The sequence below is a fragment of the Solanum pennellii genome, chromosome 11 (genome assembly GCF_001406875.1).
Source record: "Solanum pennellii chromosome 11, SPENNV200".
Lineage (NCBI taxonomy): Eukaryota > Viridiplantae > Streptophyta > Magnoliopsida > Solanales > Solanaceae > Solanum > Solanum pennellii.
The window spans coordinates 7,539,197-7,559,088 of NC_028647.1; the positions used below are offsets into that span (position 1 = coordinate 7,539,197).

At 36.5% G+C, this 19,892-nt stretch overlaps 1 protein-coding gene and 1 long non-coding RNA gene across 3 annotated transcripts; one reads left to right on the forward strand and one right to left on the reverse strand.

Annotated features, from left to right (window-relative positions):
- Positions 1-98: 98 nt before the first annotated feature.
- On the reverse strand, positions 99-8,762 carry LOC114074691. Of its 2 annotated transcripts, XR_003575037.1 has the most exons (4): positions 7,274-8,762; positions 2,014-2,075; positions 958-1,061; positions 99-371 (listed from the first exon to the last, which is right to left on the reverse strand). It is a non-coding gene; the product is annotated as an uncharacterized LOC114074691 (long non-coding RNA). The 2 variants fall into 2 exon arrangements; XR_003575036.1 differs by having other exon boundaries at positions 958-2,075.
- A 1,506-nt stretch (positions 8,763-10,268) lies between these two features.
- Positions 10,269-19,714, forward strand: LOC107003155. Its single transcript, XM_015201422.2, has 3 exons — positions 10,269-10,435; positions 10,511-10,667; positions 19,347-19,714. Coding segments are annotated over exons 1-3 (276 nt in total). The 5' UTR covers positions 10,269-10,317; the 3' UTR covers positions 19,348-19,714.
- The last annotated feature ends 178 nt before the right edge of the window (positions 19,715-19,892 follow it).

Here is a 19,892-nt window from a genome sequence, read left to right on the forward strand (position 1 = left end):
CTCCCCAACACCCCCAAAAAAATAAAAAAAAGTCACCTATCTGGATATAATTTAATAAAATATACGAAATGCACAAATAATTGTATTTTATAGATGGATTATAAGTCTAAGCGTATATGATTGGATGACACTATCTTTTTTAATTAATATAGTTTGGAGGTGTCATGATTTGACCAATTTTATAATTATTTTTTCTCATAACACACTTTTTTTCTTTTTATTTTCCAACCTGATGTCTAAGTGTACTACATTTTAGAGCCTGGCTAATACAAATTTAGATATGCTTTGAAGTCCAACTAACACATCGAAAAATGATGTTTTTTTTCTTTATATTCCCCAACCTGATGTCGAAGTCTGATATATTTTAGAGCCTGCATAATACAAATTCAGATATGCTTTAAAATCCAACTAACACATCGAAAAATAATTCTACTTTTTGAGATAAAGAGTTTTCTGTCAAAAAAGTGTATGCGTTGGAACTTAACTAATACAAATTCATTTGATATGCTTTGAAATCCAACTAACACATCAAAAAATGATTCGATGTGTTGTCTAGTATGCTATGAAATCTGACTAATACAAATCATATTGAATATCAAAAAATAATTATATTTTTCAGATAAAGAGATTCTCAAACATGTAACTAAAGAGAGAGAAAAAAAGGTGCAAACTCTAAAATGAAATGTAACAAGTGCAATAGGTATATTGGGATTTAAGTAGAAAAGACAAAAAGATAAAAAAGAAACCCCTCGCTTTCGATGACCTGAAACTAGCAGTCAAGCCAGCGGATAAGGGGACAAAGAATAAATACTATTAAGGAACAACTTGTAGGTAACATCGTTTATGGCACTTTCCCAGGACCACGGAGTGGAACACAAAAATAAGTAGACTTGCAAATAAAAGAGCAACGTAAACTAAACATCCCACATTCACGCATGATTCAGGGAAAGACCGTACCTCAAGGAGTGTAATGTAACAGTCAACCTAGCTAGCTGAATCCCACGACTCGAATATGTGATCTATAGGTTGTACCAAGACTTTAATCATGCTACAAGGATCCCCTGTGACGTGTTAAGTGTCAAAAAGAATTCCTTAATTCATTTGGCAACTCATCAGTAGCAACCAGCAAGGATTGAACTGGAGAGGACCACAAAGCAAGTAAATGCACACAGTTCATAACTGGCATGGCAAGAAGGGTCAAATTAAAAGTGATGAGTGTATTAATGAGTACTCACATAACAGATCAAAGCGTTCATGCATTCATAAGAGAGACAGACTTGAATGAATTCAACAATATGCTTCCTGTCACACCTTTGCACCTTTATCCCTAAAAATACCACTTTCGATTTATTTAGTGGGTTAGCGTCTTACATTGATTGGGGAATGGACGGGCGGTCTACTTATATGAACTTGGACAAAATCCTCCCCTCATGAACTTGCATTAAGAGTTGAATTAGCCTCAAATGTTATATTTCACATGGTATCAAAGACAGTTCCACCCTCGTTTGAGCTCCTAGTCCAGGCTCAAGTTGAGTCTGGGCGTGAAGAAGGTGTAAGAATGGATTAGAATCTCACATTGGGTGGAGAATGAGCAGATGGACTACTTATATGGACTTGAGCGATCTTCTCCTCATGAGCTTGCTTTTGGGGTTGAATTAGATTCAACAGTCATATCTTTACGTTTCCATATTAATATTTCTGCTCATTATGAACATTAAGACGACTAGGCAATAAAGATGGCTGACTATGAGTTCTAGGACAATTATACACCATATAACAGTGAGATATAGACAAGGGAGAAAGGTTGTGCAAGGAAAGCTAACAAGGAGGTTGAATTGCACAAAATTTTCAGCTCGTCGTATAAGAATATCAGTATGATTCATGCATTGCATGTAAAAAGATCTTGCCAGTAGAGTTTGACAATATCCGTTCTGTCTCGTGGACTTTTATGCCCTTCTCCTGCAACTGTCACATAAAGTATTGATATATTCAGTCAAATCAAGTATGACTTACACCAGTTCACAAGTATGCAATTTATCAACACACTGCCTCTGGAAAAATCTTTGAGCAGATACCTGGGAAAAAGGATAGAAGTTTAAAGTATCAAAATTCATGCACAAACTATTAACCAACCAAATGTGTTTTAGTTGCGTAGCCTTCCAAGAATGATTAAGCAGTGACACATAATAAATGCATGAAGTAGGCTCTTTGATCTCGAGTAAACAATTTCACTCATTTGGGTTCGTTTTGCCAAGATTGAGATCAAGCTAGAGGTCCCTCCTGCCAAAATTCCTTGGCCAACAAAAAGCAAGTCAAACTTCAAATTATTGAAATGATAGTAATGGATGGCCTTAACGAGATATGCTTCACTATAACCACCATAAATGGCACAACTAACCCCAGGGTAGAACAAACTTCCTATAATATCCGGCTGGAATGAGGAGTGTCAGCCATTCAGTCGAAAACAGAACAACACCTTCAGACTATCAGGTTCCTCTTCTATGAGCTGTGTAGTTCTAAAGACTTGATCAGAAACACCAAATTCCAGTTATTTTATCTCCTTTTGAGAAGGATTTCTTAGTTTTTCTTTACAGATCGCTGATGCATTCACTGTAATGCTATAGAAATAAACATTCACTAAGATATTTTCTCTAGTTTTTTATCGATCCAAAATATTCATTACTTTTCCTTGAGGAGGAAAACAATATCTATTTACAGAAGAGATCAACCACATCTATGGTCAAGTCAAATATTTGCACCTTTTTTTAAGCTAATCATCGTAAAAAATACCATTGTGTTGGTACAATTTAGGTTTGTGTTTCACAGATTGATATAAAGCACCAATAGTAGAACTGCAAAACATGAATTTCATTAACATAGGCCGAAAAGCATTAGGTGGTTGCACAGTTTGCCATTGATCACATAATTTCATTAGTGAGGGACAGAGGTGACAGCAAGAAACAGAAAGAGAGGAAGAGGATTCAGAGAATTGAAACAGTAACAGTTGATGCCACTTGCTGAAGCGGGAGAGAGGGAAGGGTAAAGAGGCGAGGAAACTGGAAAGAGGTAGAAGGTTAACAGTAAATTGCCCTTTTTCGAAGAGATTGCTAGCAAAGGAACTTGAAGACCCAAGATCATCAAATCCGCAGTAAACCCTGGTGGTTTTCGTTTCAATTAAAAACCTCAACAGATACCAGGATTTTTCTTGAAACTGACTCGTGTTCATGCAAATTCTTAAGCCTCATATGCTTCAGCTAACAAATAAATCTATTTTTTTTCACTTTCTACTAGAATGAAAAAAGACCAACAAAAATGCACCCACAACCAAGCACACTGCTAGACACATTCCTTATCAAATTTACTCTGGCTGATACTCATATCTTCAAACATAAATAGGATGATTTGATTAGCAGCAAGATATTTCTTTTTTTTTTGGATATGACAACTTGAGGTCATTTTGAAAGACATGGAACATGCTTAGGGTCCTTCATTTGGTGCATGTACCATGAAAACCAGACTACCAATCTTGCATATATCTTCCTCTCGCAAAATCGGAGATACAAAAACGAGAGAGAAATCAGCTTCTGTGATGATAGAGAAAACCAAAGGCACCAATAGCCATTGAATTATCATTTTGAGGAATTGGACAATGAGAATATGAAAGTGAGGCCATATTTGTTAGAATGGCGATATCAGGGCCAGTAGACACACACTTCGACTAATTTCCAAGATTTGGTAACCCTATCCATACAGACTTAGATAGATAGCAAGAATCACAGAATCTCACCTCTACTGAAATTTGAACTTCAATCACTCCAGCACTTCAACCACTAAGCCACCCCAGAAGTTCAAAAAGAAGAGGTCATTTTAGTCCTATTCATTTCACAACTTTCCTAGTTCCAGCACCCCATAAGATGCAACTTGTACTCTGCATATCTATGCATCTCTTTTTTCATAATCCCGGTCTTTCACACTCCTAAAGGCCCCCTCAAGCCACTTACTTACTCCTCCATGCCCCTAAATAAAGAGGAGGAGAGGGAAAGGCGAGGGCGGAGGAGACTGGTTACCCACTTTCCATTGCTAGTGATGGATGCCCGAGAACTGAGTCTGATGGAAATTAGCAGGAGAAGTGGACAGCATCCCACTCCATTGTTTAGGTTGTCATACATTTATCTTTGACCTGTGCTTTCCTTAAAAGGATCAAACAAGGAAAAGAAACGGATGAATAAGGAGCGGATAAGAAGAAACACACATGATGGACTTCATCTCTTCATGTACTTCTGGAGTCGTGTTACCTCATGAAAAGAAATGACCCAAACATATCCTTTGTTGTTGTTGTCAGCGGCTCAGAGTATGATGAGTTTAAACACTTCAATTTTCTGGTTGATCATTTCCTTGATTTCACTTAAACTAATTGCGGATATTCCTGGTCCACATTGATAGTACTATGAACGAATGAGAAACAAGAGAAATGAATGAGATACATTGAAGACTTACTATTATTAAGTGTTAAAAATGACACAGATCCAATATTTTTCCAGTACAACAATATCCATCACAGGACTCAACATTTCAAAGTGGAGAAACCAACTTGAGTTTGCTTATTATAGTAATATAGAAATATCACTGGAAAATAGGTACGAAAGTTGTCAGAAAAGTTGTGGTTGCTAGGATGTTGCAAGGAAAATTGTAGTAAGAATATTATTTGAAAAGAGGCACGCTATTTGGCTGGTTGGTCAGGTGAAGGAGACGCTGCGCCACCAGAAAGATCACCAGAAGAAACATGGCATTGCCAGAAATATCATTGAGGAAACGCACAAATCCGTTTGAACAGTTTCCTGAAAAGAGGCACACTGCTATGGGAGTGACATAGAAATTAAGAGCAGTGGTATTGGAATGATCGCCAAAAGAGGTGTGGTTCCATTGGAGAAATCACTTTTAAGGGGCATAGTGCTGTCAAAGCAGTTGTCCAGAAAAGGCAGAGTGAGAGAGTGAGGATAGAGGCATGGCGTGCTAGAGTAATTGTCAAAGAGAAGGTGATGATGTCAGAACAATTGCCAGATAGAGGAAAAGAAGAGAAGACTTTGGCCAGGCAGACAGCCCAACACCAGAAAGAAAAAGACCTTTAGCCGGCTAAGCAGTGTAAGAGAACCAGTAGGCAGAAATTACTTGGAACTTAAGGATACCAAAAACAACATACACAGGAAATCCCACAAGTGTGTCTGGGGAGGTAGAGAGTATGCAGACATTAACATACCCAGTGAAATACCAGTCGCGGAGGTAGAAAAGCTGTTTCTACAAGACCTTAGACTCGAATACAGCAATCAGAGTAAGTATGAAAAGGAAAAAGGACAGAGAAGAAAATATAGCAACTACTACGGAAACAGTAACAACAACAAAAGAATGCAATCACCGAAACATCATAAAAATAGATGGTGTTAAAAAACAAACGCAAGACACTACAAGAATAAAGCTACTACTACTACAGACACCACTAAGCCTAAACCCTTCAGGAAGCAAGAGAACCTTCCACTACATGTTAACCTTCTACCGTAATCTGTGACCTCCACACCCTCCTATCTAAGGACAGGTCCTCAGTAAGCTAGAATTGTGCCATGTCCTCTAATAAACTCTCCCCAATACTTTTTCGGCCTACCTCTACCTCTCCTTGCACCCACTATATCCAACCTCTCACACCTCCTCACTAAAGCATCAGCGTATCTCCTCTTCACATGCACAAACCATCTCAGCCTCGCTTCACTCATGTTGTCCACCACTAATGCCACTCCCACCTTTGCTCGGATATCCTCATTCTTAATCTTATCGCTCCTAGTATACGCATACATCCATCTAAGCATCCTCATTTCCTCAACATGCACCTGTTGAACATGGAACTATGGGAGTTCTTGATTGGCCAAACTCCATCCCACACAACAAAATGTAGAACTTGCCTTTAAGCTTAGGTGGTAGAGATATACTGAAGGCTTGGCATTTGATGAATACAGGGTATATCAATTCATAGGTATTCAACATAAGACAAGTATATTCTAACATACACCTAATACTTTAAATATTCAAACTCTTACCATTGCATACTGACAACTTCCATTCTTTTGAAAAAAAAACGAGCATTCTACTAAATTTAGGAAATTTTCATCAAATCTATAGTAGCAAATTCTCTATAGAATAATTTTTCATACAGAGAAAGTAGATAACGGTTGGTTGGTTGAAATCCTCTTAGTGGTTTTTCACCAGAGAGACATGGAATAGTCACCTTCTGAAATGACAGAGAACAAAGAAACTTACGAAGCAATCGTTGTCAAAAAAAAAAAGAAACTTACGAAGCAATGACAAAATTTTCCAACCTTGTAGCACCAAAGAATTGAACCTACAAAATTTAGTACAGAATTTCACCCAATAAAGGTTCACATGCAAATCTAGACCCCACTTTGTGGAACTACACTGGGTATTTTGTTGTTGAAAGGTGTATATGCAAATTGACAATGACAACAGCAGGAAGATATATCAGGACAATGAACAGTAAAGTTCAAAAAATTGCACAGAAGACGAGAAGGGAGGAATTGAACTCTGATATGCACATGTGCAACATGCATATAAAGATTTTCTGTTTGATTTGGAGAATGCCTTGAATGGTGGTTGGTCATCAGTGTTCTCTACAATAATTCTCTAATCTGGTCTTTGAAGATAGATATAGAGGAGCCTACTAGAAAGATGCATTTAAAAAAATAATGAAATTAAAGTCAAAGTTAAAAGCACTTGTAAATGAAAGACAATAAAAGGAGCACCCACACAATGTTGCTTCAATCTAGTGTGAAGATATTTGAAAACACTAAACTAAATTACGAGTATTATGAGTATAGAGCAGTGTCAACTATTACAAACTACTGAGATAGTTTCTTATTCAAGTAGTAAAGCAACTAACTATTTTGTTTAAATGGTTCCAATCATAGACAGAATGATCTTTCACCACCCTTCTCCCACACGTGGCCACTATGAAAGGGACAACTTCTTTGAGATTGATAGATTATAATGTGAGCTAAGAAGTCAACTTACGGATTGACAAGTTGAAGTCCTGAAAGCTCTCAGATTGGCAGCTCTAATTAGACAGTAAATCACATCTTTGGCTCAAACCATAGTGATTCCATAAGCCTTACTGTTCCATTTCAGCTTATATAGCAATGAAATAGGATTTCACCCACACATATATCAATCTTTACAATTGCATATAGCTACTGGGAACAGTACCACATACCTCAGCAGCTAATAGATGCCTTCTAGGTCATGTATGCATGTCGTCCATCTTCTATCTTCAACATAACTTCTGATATGTGCTTGTATCCACACTACATACATCGACACTTTTTTCTGAAGTCACATAACTGCTCTAAACCTTCACATAATTATTGGACACTTCATTTTTCTTCTATTTAATGATGCCCTCCACTAGCATGTAACCAATGCAGGCAAGAAATTCTTCACATATATAAAGCAATTACAAAGTAATGGCTTGATTCCTCATTTAAAAGACCATGCCCGGACAATTTGTCTCTTATTGAACCAGAAACGATGGAATCACTTGTCGAATTCAACAATTTTTGGATTTATTCAGGACAGTGAATCTTATACCATACCAAATGTATAGAGTGGGTGTATATAGCAATAGCATACTTACTTTTACAAACAGACAAACATCCCAGAAGTTAGAGAAATCTTTTGATACATAATTTTAATTGGGTACGGAGATTTCTTAACCAAAAGCACATGAGACCATACAACTCAAGTAGTCACCAGTCCTGAATTCTCATTTTCAGCATCCATCTTTTTCAGGTAAAAGGAGCAAAGCCATGTTTGGTACAAAGTAAGAAAATTCCAAAAGCTCATATTTTACGCAGAAAAATGCTATGCTAAGAAAATCAGTTGCCTCAACAGTAGCAAGTTTTCAATGGAGTAGGAAGGAAGTAGAAGATGTTGCACACACTTAATTAGTAAATTATTTCCAACAATTTCAGCAACCAAACACCATAAAAGAATTTCACAAAGGAAAACATGTTGCCACACCAAAAAGGCCTAAGTTTCACATGCTTGTTCATAATACATGATTATCAACAAATTCAAGTAACTCATAATATATCTGTCATCTCAATTTTCCTTCACATGAAAACAATTAAACTAGCCACTAATACGAATAGCACATACAAATCATCAATTGTTTCCTAATTCTACAACTACACATAAACTAATTCACTTTAGCCAACAAAAGCTATAGATCATCAATTGATTCTTTATTCAACAAAAGGGCGAAAAGTATAATACAAAGCGAAAACTATACAACACTTTTATATACTGAAAAGACACCGTATATTTACAAGCAGTCAAGAGAATTTGATCAACGAATCATGGATAGGAGTAGAAGCAGCAGAAACAGCGGCAGCAGCGCCTGAAGCAGCTACAGTACAAGTAGCGTGGCTGTGATCGGCGATTGCCAGTACTAGAGTTTGATGGAGCAGTAGTGGAAATCGGCACTGTGTTCTCCATCAGCCCAGATGAATTATTTGTACCTAGTGAGCAGTACTACAATTTCCCCCTGTTTATTGATGAAGATTCTCAACTTTCGTTCGGGTTCGATAGAAAAGGATTAAAAATGAAGCTCATTAGGGGGTTGTTGGGTATGGAAGAAATATTTCAATTTTCTCTATTTGATTTTTATCAAACTTCCATTCAATTTTTTATATTGAAAAGTATGCGATATTGAATCAAATTAGTTCACTTTGGTTTGATTTATTGTCTTTTAAAAAAAAATGATATAAAGAAAAAAAATAGAAAAAGCTCAAAAATATTTTAAAATATCTTAAATAATTTAAATATGTTGTTAAATTATATTTGTGATTCAAAATTATCTTTTCTGTTCTCATGGATGTTGTCACACGAGCATACTACTTCACCTAAATTCAATGCAGTTAAGTCTCACTTAACTCAAGTTGTTTTCAGCCTAATTTATCTACCGTTCAATGATTTTTTTTTTCTTTTTGCCTTGGATTATTTTTAAAAGCTTAACATGAAAATGCACACAAGATATATGGGTAAATCCAACCTTATATTAATAATTAAAACAAATACAAAGGACTCACTCGTTAGATAACAATTTTATCCCAACTTCAATTTCGACTTAGGCACAATAACAAGTCGATTGCTGTCTTTGACACCTTTCTAAATTCCTCATGTTATTTCTAAGTGTTTGAGTGAAATTCAAGACTTAATTCTTCCTTCTTTAATTCTCTTTTTTCTATCTAAAACATCCAACACCAAAGTTGTCCATTTATAATTCAAGTGGCGGCCTTGTATTATACAATGCATAGTGTTGTGACACATGTCTAACACTTGTCAAGCATTCAGCCCACTAAATTAAACTTCGATTGATATTCCAAACTAATAGGAAGAATTCAAATTTTGGATTCAAAAGGCTATTACAAGTTGCAATGAATTTAGACACAGGCAGTTACAAAAAAATAATTGTCGCGTGTGCTTGGTATGTGACTTTGGCTGACTGGATTTCAGCCCTTCGCTGCATTTTCCTTCCATAATTTTGGCTTCAATGCAATGTGACATTGTATAGTTATTGCATTATCAAAGTCCACCCAAATTCATCTCTGTCAATTTTTCATGTCAATGCATTGCCACTTGTCGCTGCCTTGCCTGTGTTGCCTTGACCGTACTAACTTTTTATTCACCCATGTCATTCATTGTTTTCTTGTTGTGTTTCATTCACATTTGACTATACTTTAATTTAGCTCTGCTCGATTTTTTCGCACTTGATCAGATCATGTGTTTTTTTCATTCCAAACCTATCTACAACTGATGCCGGTTAGAGTCCATGTCATGCCATGGTCTGATGATTGCCAACGTTCATGTCATGTCTTGACATTTTCTTACCAGCATTGTTTGACACCACTAAGTCATGCCAACACTTCGCCCACACACATAATTGATTTCAGCTGCACTTTATCTTTTGACAAAGTTATTCATGATAACCTTTATTATAATCGTGCTTATATCGAGTAATCATATCAGAATCCTTGTCAACTTAAAACTTCAACTTCAAAATTCTAATATCAAATCCCAAAATTCACTTCAAAGGTAGAATTTCAACTTCAAATTTATATTTAATAAATTTTTATAAAACTTAAAACTTGGACATAATTTTTAAATTTTGTAAAAATAAAATAAATTAAGCCATATTTATTGCAAAAAATAATTAGTCAAGGCATTATTCCACAAAATTCCATCATCAGTTGAATCATGGAGTCGTCTTCTTCGTATGAACTGAATGCCTCTGTATCATCGTTGGAATTTCTCACTTTATTCCTCTTTCGTCCCCTTCTCGCTATCATCTTCGTCTTCTCCTTACTTATCTTAGGTTTGTATTTTTATGGTAATAATCCGGAATTTGAGTTATCGATAAGAATAAGAACTTGATGTGAGATTTGTGCAGGTTGGTTTTTAGCTTGGAAATTAGTGCTGGTTCATGTTCCTTTGGTACAAGAAATCTTTGGTTTGCGGAAGAAACCCGTTATGCCGAAACCTGAAAATCGACGGCGGTATACTCAAATCTACAACAATATGGACTCACAATCTGATGCTTCCCAGTGGTAAAAACTTTTCTAGTCTGACAGTCTGCAGCTTTACAACTAATTTTAGCTAACTGACGTTCATCAATGAGGTGAAAGTTTAGGTAGTCAATGAACGGGATCTCCCTTGTTGTTATTAAGTTGTTTTACCACAAAATGCTTTAATTGTTAATATTCTCAAAGCAAAGGATATGATGTAAACTTGAACAAGAAAACTGAATTAAGCTGAACAAGATAACTGAATTAAACTTGAACAGGAAACCTGAAAACTGAGGGAAGTAAGGACTGGATAAATCTGATATTGGACAATGTACCTTCTTATTTAGGAATTCATAATAAGGTTTGATAAAAAAACACAGAAGGTAGGATGTAATAGTAATTGTTTTGGTAAGGAGAGCTTTATAAGCCGCATGAACAATTTGATAGGGTTCATGGTATTTGGAAGAAAGTTTAGAGAAATGCTTGCTAGACGAAATCAGTTTTTTGTATGATTGGATCTTAAGATATTCCGGGTATCCCACCTTGAAAACTGCTTATCTGATCTTATCTAGTTGGCTTGGTCAACCATTTTGTGCTGAGATCTGGATAGATGAATCATTGGAATTTAAGCAACTGTAATTTGAATTCCATGGTTATTGAGAGTTAAAACTTCTGTCTACTTTGGTCACCTTGAACAGAAGTTAAATGCATGGTGGGTTGGGGTGGTGTTGGCCATACAAATCTTCATAGCCATTATTAGTGCTAGCAGTTCTTTGTCATACACATACATAACTTGGTGTTGAGAAGAAATGTGCTAGCTTAAATAAGCAAATTGCTTGCCCTTTTTGTATTGGTACTGTTTCAATATCTACATCGTATGCATCTATCTTCATAGTGAAAACGAAGGAAAAGTCAGTTAATGTCAATACTGAAGCTGAAGTTAAAGTTGAAGATGTTGCTGCTGATCTGTCAGTCCAATTAAACCCACCTTTCTTCAGCAAATCAATTAGGGTTTGCTAATCTGTCTATATGGACCTCTTGTAGTACCTGACTAACCCTAAGAATCCCCTCAACTATTTGGTGTTGGCAGGCATAGGCCGTTACTGAACTATCTGGACTTTTTTTAGGGTTAGTAGAAACCCCTTTGAGCAAAGAAGATTGAATGACCTAACTCAATGCTTGCCGTGGCAAAATGACTCTTAGATCTTTTGGCATGAAAGTAACCCTCAAATGCTTAACATGCTCCTCCAAATTCTAACTGAAGATCAATATGTCATCAAGAAAGATCAAGATGAATTTCCTCAATTACTCCTTGCAGACATGATTCATTAAGATCTGGAAGATAGAAGGAGCATTAGTTAGGTCAAAAGGCATGATTAAATATTCATAATGTGTCCTAAAGTCAGTTTCGTGGACATCAGGTAGTGTCATTATAATATGATGATACCCAAATCTGAGATCTATCTTTGACTACACATATTGACATCCCAATTCATCCAACAATTCTTGTATGATGAGTATGTGATATTTGTCTTTGATAGTAATATGATTTAGAGTCCTGTAATTTTAGCACAGTCGCTGGCATCTTTTTTGCCTACCAACGCCAATAAAAAGCAAATGTGCAGATGTGTTACAAACTGTGTTGTATCAGGCCTTGTATTGATTGGTTGGACCTTTCCTTCCATGTGATATGATCAAACTGGTCTATATAGGGAGTCAATTCTTTTGGTTCCATGAATACCTCCTCATGTTCCTGCAATATCACTACTGGTTCTTTTCCTTGATCTTGCACACTCTTCTCTTCTTTACCCTTTCACAGTTGAGCATTGCCGTGGCCTACCCTGACAGTGTCAACCAACTTCATTTAAAATGCACACCCTTTAGTGAAAACAGTTTACCTTGATGTTCAAACAACATAGTCAACTTCTTAAAGTCAAGCAAGACGTCCCCTAAGTCACATAGCCGCTGCACTCCCAAAACCACGGCATGGGAACTTAAGGGTAAAAAGAGGAAGTCAAGTTTAAATACAATGCATTGCAGTAATCATTCTAGTCCCTAGCACATTCCTGATACTAGCACTGGATTCCCGTCTGCCAAGTTTGCATCAAGGAGCTGACAAGGGTCCACCTTCCGGCCCATCCTAGATGCTAAAACACATCAAGGAAGTTGTGACTTGTGAGTGGAGCCAATATCAATTAAGATGTTGAAAGTTCTTCTTTGTCCATAATCAGCAACCCTCCATGTTATATAACCACTTGTCCCATTAATAGCATCAATAGAGATATCATGCGCCTTTGCCATCCATTCCTTATTAATCTGTTCTTCTTCCTCCACTCTGTCTTCTGCTACCTCTTCTTTGAATTCCAATAAGAATAATTGTGCCTTGGCCTTACACACATGTTCAGGTTGCTGTTTCTCATCACATTTATACATAACTCCTCGACTCTCTTTTCACTCAGCTCACCAGGGCTCAAACTTTTTTTTTTTTTGAGACAAGGATAACTGTGTTTTCACAAAAGTCTCATCATCAAATAATGATGAGCATATGCCACTTACTATCTCATCAGAGCATATGAAAACTACCCCTGAGGAGATTACGAATTGCCTATGAAATCAACAAAAAGTTTTATATCCCCCGTCATATCCTTTTTATACCAAAAATACAAAAGGCTAAGGCTATTCATTCTGATCTTCTAAATATTGTTACTCTTATCGTTAAAACATTTAGCATTCCTTTCTTTCCATAAAGTCCCAAATGCGAACTGGGATTAACTCCCACCAGTCTTCAGCAGAGTGTCTTCTTCCTATCTCCTTCCAGCTGTCACCCTCAGTGGTCTGTGGAATTACTCAACACACACCAAGGATGCAAATAAACTTGTTCCATAGGTTAGCAGCTACCTTGCAGTGAAGGAACAAGTGTCCATTGACTTCAACTTCTTGGTCACACATAAAGCACCTTGAGCAAATCTGCCTTCCTTATTTTTGAAGAACTAAATGTGTTAAGCATGCCCTTCTACACACCAACCAAGCAAAACATGAGACCTTTAAAGGCATTTATATCTTCCAGATTAGCTTCTAAGGCAAAATTCTGTTCTGTGTTTGACCAACATTGCTACTCCAGTAACAAGACTTCACTGTGGACACTCCTTTCCTTTGTAATCTCCAGATAGGCTTATCATCTGAGTGGAAGTGCCTGGAAAGGTATTTAGGAACTAAAATAGAGTAATGATTCTCTCTATTTCCCGTCATTAAGCGCTTTTCTAAACAAGAAATTCCATCACTAAGGGCACCACATCTAAAAGATTGTGCCCTTGTTCTGTTGGCTGACGCTTTGATCATAAACAAGTTTGGAAATAATGTTGCTAATCTTTCTTCCCCAATCCATAGATCATTCCAGAATTCAGTTTTCATGCCATTCCACACTCTTATGTCCTTGTTTTGTGCTCCCAAAGGCATACCCAGAGACTTTGTAGGTAGAGTTCTATTTGGCAACCAAGGTTGCTAGCTAGCAGCTCCATATTGCGTACTTGGTTAACTGGGTAGAAGAAACTCTTTTTCCAATTAACATGGAGCCCAGAACTACCTTTAAAGATAGTGAGAATTGCTCTGATATCTCTTTTATGTCACATCTGCCTTCCAAAAAATCAATGAATCATCTACACAGAGTAGGTGAGTTACCCCCACCTCATTATTCATACTTCCATGCATATGAGCTTTAAAACCTATTAACCATCCATTAACATTTGCTCTCCTAATCATGTATTGAGGCCTTCCATGGCTTAAATGAATAACAAGGGTGAGAGGAGGTCCCGGTCTTAGCCCCCTTTGAGATTGGAAGAAGCCTTCACGATTTCTATTTATAATTAGTGAAAACTTAACAATGGATATGCAGAATCTTACCCAATTAAGCCATTTCCTCCCAAAGCCCATGTCCAATCAAAATCTTTAGCAGAAAAAGCCAATTGACATGGTCATATGCCTTTTCTATATCCAGCTTGCATAAGATTCGAGCCTTCTTTTTGGTGAACTCTGCAGTCCACTAATTCATTAGCAATAAGGGAAGCATCTAATGATTTGCCTGCCTTTTAGGAAAGCCATTTGATGTCATCAACCAGCTTCCCCACTTCCCCATTACAATCTTCAACCTCCCAGTAATCAGTTTGAAAATAATCTTATATATTCCCACTATTAAGGTCTGAAATCTTTTAATTCCTCTGCTCCAGCTTTTTTAGGAATCAATGCCATGGAAGTGGCATTGAAAGATTTTTCGAAAACTTCCTTTAGATGAAAGTTATGAATTATAAACATCAGATCTTCCTTTAATATTTCCCACCATGACCTGAAGAAGTACATTGTGAAGCCATTTGGGCCTAGAGCTTTATCTCCACCACACTCTTTTAAGCACTTCAAGACCTCTGCCTCAGTAAAAGGTCTTTGCATCCAAATCTATTTCTCCTGTGTTATAGTTGGGTAGTCCAGGAAGTCAAATTTAGGTCCCTAGTTTTCAGGTTCAGTGTAAAGTTTTTCATAGTGTTTCTGATATCTACAGGATCTTTTACAATTTCTCCTTTGTCTATGAGCTGTCAATGGTGTTGATTGTCCTGTGTATGTTGCCACTTTTGGAAAATCCTTGTGCTGTTGTCCCCTTGTTTCAGCCGTAATATTCTTGATTTCGGTTCATATTCCGTCAAATCTCTTGCGGCCTGTAACTCAATAATTTCAGCCAATTCTTCAAGTAAACTGTTCTTATTTACCAGCTTCCCAAAATTTGCTTTGTTCCATTCCTTGATTTTTCCTTGAGCATTCTTAATTTAACATGTAGTCTGTTGTCTGGGCATCCTTCCACAAAGAATTCATTCCACCATGCTTGTATCAGATCAGTGAAGCCTTCCACCATGAGCAACCAGTTCTAAAAGTTGAAGCTTGACCTTTTCTTCTCCCACTTTCCACATTCTAACATGATTGGGGAGTGGTCAGAGAGCACTCTAGGTAGCAGCTTTTGCTTGATATTTTTGAATTTTTCTTCCCATTCCATAGAGAATAAAAATCTATCTAGCCTAGCTGCACTTTGGATGATCAAGGCCTCTAAACCAAGAAAAGATTCCACCATGTAAATGGGGGTCATGTAATTCGAGAAAATGATCAAAATGGTCCTTGATATATTGGGGTTGCTGTATTTTGGTCCTTAATATATTTTAGGTGATTGAGATAGTCCTTCATGTATGACAAAATGTGTTCAATTTAGTCTTTTACCCTAAACTTAACAATTAACACCCAAAATCTGTTAAATATAACGGTGGGCCCCACATAACTTACAAAATCTACCATTTTTACCATCTTTATTAGCTCAAAGAAAGAGTTTCATGAATTCTAAAACACCATTTTCTCTAACATCTAACCACACAACTACAAAATAATTATTACAAAAAGGTTGAACAATTATTGTATTTGGAAGATATGATGAACGAAATTCGTCCGTGTTTCTGATTGAACAATGACGGATAACACCTTTCTTTTTCACTCTACCGATCTCCCATTATTATTATTTTATATTTTTATGTTTTATTGCCAGATTTGTGGGAAATAGCTCAATGATCGTATATCTTTTGGCAATATACGCTATACCGATCTAAAGCATGAGCAAATGATTTTTTTTGTGTTTTCTGCTAAGCTTTATGATCTATTTTGGAACTGTTCTATTGTGAAATTTTTCAAAATTATTTGTGTCTTTTGTTGTGATGAATTCATGAAAATTTCACATGTCTGACTTTAGAGAGAATTATTTTGTAATTGTGTGTTTAGATGTTAGAGAAAATGGTGTTTTAGAATTCATGAAACTCTAATCTTTGAGCTAATAAAGATGATTAAAATGGTGGATTTTGTAAGTTATGTGGGGTCCACCGTTTTTTTGGTGTAAATTGTTAAGTTTAGGGTAAAAGACTTTTGTCATACATGAAGGACTATTTCAATCACCTAAAATATATTAAGGACCAATAAAGTAACCCCAATACATCAAGGACCATTTTGATCATTTTCTCCATGTAATTCCATCTCCTGTATATCCACGTTGAGAACTCAGACATAACAAAGGAGATTTTGTCATCTTCTTTCTTCCATAGTTCTGTTGGTATTGAAGTCTCCACAGGTGATCCAAGGACCATCACAGATGGTTCTAAGTTGATACACTTCATTGAGGTACCAGGTATAGAAGTTATGAGTTGATACAAACTCATAAGTAATGTAGTATTGCCCAGATTCAACTAGAATCCCGCTCCAGCTTCTACTGTCCCACATCATAAGAACCCTTCACAGCTACCCTCAGCTTCCAGGTAAGCACACTTCATCCATCGGCTTGACCATAAGTGCTTAGCCATTACTTCAACTTCCTTGCTGATCTTTGTTGCTTGAAAGCATTAGACATCCACCTTTTGCATTAAAATCTTCACCATTTCTCTCTTGCTTTGTTGTTCAACCCTCTTACATTCCAGGTCTGCAGATTAACTTTCATTTAGAAGGTAAACGCAGATCCTCCCTCTACTTCTTTTTCCTTCCACTTCTTCATTCAATCTGTATTTTAGGTTTTTCAACTTGTTTTTCCCAATTCCACTGCTCTTTGGGGTAGAAAGTGTGCTTACCAGGCCCCATCATAAGATTGATAGTTGTGATTTCTTCTCATCAATCTTCATCAACAAGGCTTTGGTTTTTTTTTCAACCCTTCAAAAGCCACCCTTTATGTATTACTTATCTCTTGATTTTGTCATCCAAGGTAAGTTAAGTAGGCTTGGACAAATGATAGTTGGTGTAGTCAGTTGTTTAACCTTAGCATAGGAAGGTAGTAAATCTGTTATTATTGGAGTTAGAAAGTGATGAAGTACTCTTTATGTCTTTCGATTGCTTAAAGAATATTGATCTGGAAAAGAATAAGGTCTATGAATTCATAAAACATCACTAAATTCTGGCTTTAATCCTTTAGAATTATGTAGATAGCATGGTTAGGATCCATATGAATCCTAGTCATGGCTCTATCAAAGGATTCTCTGAAACTCAATCACTCCCCCAGTTTGTTTCATGAAACAAGTTCACTTATAGGATCATCATATTAACCCCCAAACTGATCAACCAAAGCAAAAATATACTCTTCCCAAGTAAAGATGCTGATCAGATTATAGATCTGATAGGGAGTCTGTAGTTTAACTTTTTGGTGGTGGCCAGCATATCCTTACTGCTGAAGAATACAAACTTACCAGTTTAAAAAAATAAAATAAAAAATATACTCTTCCCAAGTAAAGATGCTGATCAGATTATAGATCTGATAGGGAGTCTGTAGTTTAACTTTTTGGTGGTGGCCAGCATATCCTTACTGCTGAAGAATACAAACTTACCAGTTTAAAAAAATAAAATAAAAAATATACTCTTCGCAAGTAGGAGGTGGAAGATGTTATCAATTCCTCATGAAGGTCTGATGCCACTGGAGAGCAATATCATCCAAGTGTAAAGATACCACTATCACCTTCAGATGGGGCCGAACTTCTGTGAGAAAACTCGTTCAACCTTATACCACCAAGCTTAGAAATCCGTCCTAGTAAATCTAGGGAACTCACTCTTTTACAACCTAGTGAAAGACTGAGAGTGCTCTTGGGGTAAAAAGGTGTTATAGTGAGCTAGATTTGAATAATAGATGTTTTGAGAATTTGGGTAACAAACTGGGTTTTGAGGTGTAGGGTTCATACACCGTTGTTGTATATACCGGTTGTACTTATAGAAAAAAGTGTATATTGATTGCTTCTCCTAGACCCCTCTGCCTCTCTTAAGAAATCATGGAATGGAACCTCATACAATCGACATTAGTTCTTTTTATGGCTATATCTTCTAGATATAACATTAACCACCCGAAATAGCCTAGCCTTTTTGGGAAGTTTATTCCTTTGATGTCAGTATCCATTTAACCATCACAAATAACTTAAATCTATCTTAAAGTTTACTCGCTTTATCTAAGTATCTATTTTGTATGCTGCTCTGCTAACTTGAAATTCATGAAGAATAACTTTTTACGTGTCAAGTTATTCTCTTTGGTGCTGTGAGAGAGTCAGTAAAACTGCCGACTATTGATAATCGGTCTCTTTACTATTTAGAATCACTCCATACTTTCTCATTTACAATCCTAAATGCCCTAGTGTAATGTAAAGATCATTCTTACTGCATAATTTTACATCTTGAGTGCACTTCCGGTGACCTGTAATTCGTGATGAGTCCTTTGTGGTTGAAGACTGATCGATAATTGTCTTGGTCTCATAAATCACGAACATACCAGTGTTTACCTGTTAGATGAATCCTCAACATCTGATCTTTCTCTGTCAAAAATATCATTCATGCTAGTTTAGGTACTACAGCGTTGATACATTGGTTAACATAAAATACTGTAGAAGCAAATTCATCGACACTTTTTAAGTTTTTCACCTCTACTTTCAGTATCGAAATCTCAAGGATGCTGGCACATATTGTTGTATTATTACCTTTTGCCTAAACATAGCATATCTTTTAGTTAAGGAACACATCTATTGATGCAAAAGCTTTTTCATCATAAGTCATTTCAGCGATTGCTGTATAATTTTATTTTATTTCAAGCACAAACAACACAAGGATTGTGATAATATTGTGCAGATACCTCTTGAGCTTGCATATATCATTTTTGGGGCTTTTTGTGATTTAGTTCGACTTTAGACTGTATAGGTAAGCCCTACGCGTGATGGTATCCACTGTCCAGGATTAGAAGCTGAAGTTTCTTGTGCTTTGGGGAGCATCAGGTGTCAGTCTCTGTAATCAACACACTTATCTTCAGCTGATCCTCATTTTCCCACATGTATAGCGCTGTTACATTAGTGTGTATAACATATGGCTTAGTGATTGCAAGGCCATTTGCAATGAATTAGATGATAATGTAAGCATTTGGAGAGAAAAGTGTCCATTATTTCTTTGTTTATTTTTACTTTTTGTTAAGTTGACATGTTACAGTTGTAATTATATTGTGGCTTCAGTGTAAGTGGGGTTGATGATTTTTCAAAAGCCATGCAAATCGTGTGGAAACCTTAGATTTGAACCTGTTTGGGAGGGCTAACTATCAGTTCATGAAACCGAACAAGGGAATCTTCGCGTATACTACATCAGAGTGAAGCACGTACACTAAACTAGTTCTAATATATGTGGTAAAGTGAGTTCAAAAGTATATTTTAGCATATAAGGTTATAGATTAAATTTTAAGTTTGACAT